The sequence below is a fragment of the Exophiala aquamarina genome (genome assembly GCF_000709125.1).
Source record: "Exophiala aquamarina CBS 119918 chromosome Unknown aczIA-supercont1.7, whole genome shotgun sequence".
NCBI lineage: Eukaryota > Fungi > Ascomycota > Eurotiomycetes > Chaetothyriales > Herpotrichiellaceae > Exophiala > Exophiala aquamarina.
The window spans coordinates 575,419-578,360 of NW_013550581.1; the positions used below are offsets into that span (position 1 = coordinate 575,419).

Consider the following 2,942-nt stretch of genomic DNA (forward strand, 5'->3'; position numbering starts at 1 on the left):
CTTCCGACTCAGCTGGCAAGGTCCTGTCGGCGTGGTTGAACAGCCACGAAATCAATAGAGACGATCATAATCAAGTGACCAGCGAACTTGTTTGTCAATAGTTGTTATTGATAAGAAATTAATGCTAACTAATAATACGGATTGGGAGTCATACCATCGACTCAACCAATGAAGTGCCCAAAAGTAAAGCCATCACAGCGGAGGCTGGGGTATCGTAGACACATGTACCATATTCCCGTGTCCATATCAACATTCCTCGTTTGGAATGGATAACGATGCAGATGCAAAACCAAATGCTCAAAAACCAATGACAAAAACGCTGCACTCGCTTGCTGATATTCAAGACAGACAGATTAAAATTAGATTCCCAGATAGATTTGTAAGGTCAGGGACCAGCCCGTGCCTGCAGCCCAAGTTCACCACATTTATTGGGGTCCATTGAGTTGAGCCAAGCCACGTCGACTTGTTTGTCGACGCTTGACAGTGCTTGGTCTTCTAGAGGAAGCCTCACCGTGACTTGCAAAGCGAACGACCTTGCGTTTCGACTCTGCATGCGTCACGGCTGCGTGCTGATGGTGGGACGCTTCTTTCTCCTGAAGCTCACGGAGGAGAGCAATTTGTTCCTCGGTAGTGAGTTCCTTCTTGGGAGAAAGGCTCGGGATTGTCTCAACAGGTAGGGAGAGCTCGTCTGCAGGACACAAGAGATCATCATCTGAGAGGTAGGAGTTGGGCTCGCTACCAAAGGACGATTGACATGATCTGTAGGGGCTGGGAAGCCAACTAGAATTGCTGCTGTCTCGACGCATAGCGATTGAAGTGCGTGGCGAGGACGTGTAGGAAGTCTGAGATGGTGTGGTGGAGGAATTGCTGTCTGAGCGCACTAGAGGATGTGCTGTCATCCACGAGGTCGACGGTGACGCACTCAGAAGTGCAGTGTAGGCAGACGTAGGTGCATACGAGAAGACGTTGTTGTTGGTGGAAGACGTTGAGTCGCGAGAATCACTACGCGACATATGCACCGAGGTCATAGCAGGTGTGATGTTTGCTGTGGGCGACGAGAAATACATCTTGTCCAATTTGCCGGGTGTCGATGTGGGAAAGAGACGATGAAGTGTGCGATTGTTTACAACCGCGTGAGTGTTATAACTCCGATTGTTGTTTGCTGCCAGGATCTCGGATTGTTTGTTGCAAGTCCTGATTGTGGTGGTGGGTGGTGATGCAATGCAATGCAAGTGGTGTGGCGCGGGACACGGGTGTGCGTCGGTCGAACGGTTGAGCGGTTGAACGCGACTTGTGGGAAGTGGGAGTGGGTGACTCAGGGTTGTGACGGTAGTGGTGACTGGTGGGCTTGCCGCGAGTCGTGTTGAGCCGAGTCGCTGAGACTGGTTGTTATATGTCTCGCAGCGTTTGTGAGTGAGTGGTGATAATGCAGGATTAGGATGGAGGTTGGTGAGAGACTGGGAAGGGTACGTGCGTGGGTATAGAGAAGTATTAATGTATGTATGATGCTTGGACCGGAAGAGAGTATTTGCCCCCTTCCCCGTGCTTCTTTTTGATTGAAATTTATCTGGCGTGGAGGATGGGATGGCGAAAATCCGGTGTATCGGATGCGACCTCGGTCGGTCCAGGTTGGGCTGGTTTGAGTTTGGATGTGGGCTTGGGTGGGCTTGATGGCTCCGTGTCTGTGCTTTGACCGGCTTGTGGAGCCTGACCCTCCTTTGGCACCGTGACCGTGGTTCCGCGAATAGATCGGAGACTAAGTGGCTGGAAGGGGGCGCTGGATGGATGGTTTCAAGATTGCGAACCGATCAATGATCAACGCAGGGGGTTGAGATGGACGAGTTACCGCGTCCCGAGTACCTCGTAAGGGGGATTGTGAAGAAAAAAACGGTAACGTTGGGGCTTGGTAGAGGCAAGGTGAGAAGTGAAAGGAAATCGAGAACAGGCAGAGATGATGTGGTTTATGTGATGACCTGAGTTGGCCTGGCCTAGGAAAGGGAGGTGAGGCAGCGAGCAGGACTCCAGCTGGGCGATAACCGGAGATGGGGATAGGAATGCGATTGGGAATGGCAATTGGGCTGTGTGGGAGTCGTTGGTTGGTGTTGGTTTGTGCTGTCTTTCCTTGGATCCGTAGGCAGAGACGGAATGAGTCGACGACTGGCCTGGCTCGTGTCGGTCTACTGACCGCCTGAAGGGAGGGAATGATGGAATGGGGGAACCAGATGCTGATGTGACACCAGTCAAGGGACTCAAGGCGGATTGATTAGGCTCAAGGCGCAAGCCACGGGGGTTCTGTTAACGAGGTGCGATGTGACGGCCTTGACGAGGGCACGACGGGGGGCTCGAATTCCTACAAGCGTAGGAAAGCGCCACGGGCAAGGGCTGAGGAGGGTCACAGTGACGGTGACCAGGGCGGATGGTTAAAAACAGGAGATGACCAGGGATGGCGAGTCAAGGGTGGCTGACGGCTCCGTTGCGGAGAGACGGATGGCGCCTGATTTTAGAAGGAGACAGGGCTCGAAGTGACTAGGGGCCTGCAGGGGGCGTTCGGGGGTTGAGGGCTGGTGGCCGAGGGCCCTCTAGGGCCTGAAGGCTCCAAGGGCACACCAAAAGAAAGCCTATGGAGAGAACGATCCGAGGGGGTAACCCCACGAAGCAGTGTCCACGGTTTCTCTTCGGCTGTGGTGACTGGTTGGCTCACAGAACCACTCCCACGCGACAGCTGCAGGTTATTGTCCAGATTCGTCGGACCGAATCGGACCCAGGGCCAAAACTAAGTTGTTGTGTTTGAGATTGATGTGATGAGATATTCAGACGACGGGATGTGTCTTTCGTGGCTTCTGTTGCTGAGTCTTGGAAATTAAAAATACAAACGGTCACTGTCCACCATGGGGTGAGACGGACGGACATTGAAATATCTCAACGAACCATGCTTCGCTGGA

At 52.9% G+C, this 2,942-nt stretch overlaps 1 protein-coding gene across 1 annotated transcript; it reads right to left on the bottom strand.

Moving 5' to 3' along the window:
- Positions 1–425: 425 nt before the first annotated feature.
- Positions 426–1,067, bottom strand: A1O9_08249 (uncharacterized protein; the record flags this gene model as incomplete). The annotated part of the gene is made up of 1 exon (XM_013402635.1): positions 426–1,067. The coding sequence occupies one exon, from the start codon at positions 1,065–1,067 to the stop codon at positions 426–428; it is 642 nt and encodes a 213-aa protein (XP_013258089.1).
- Positions 1,068–2,942: the final 1,875 nt, after the last annotated feature.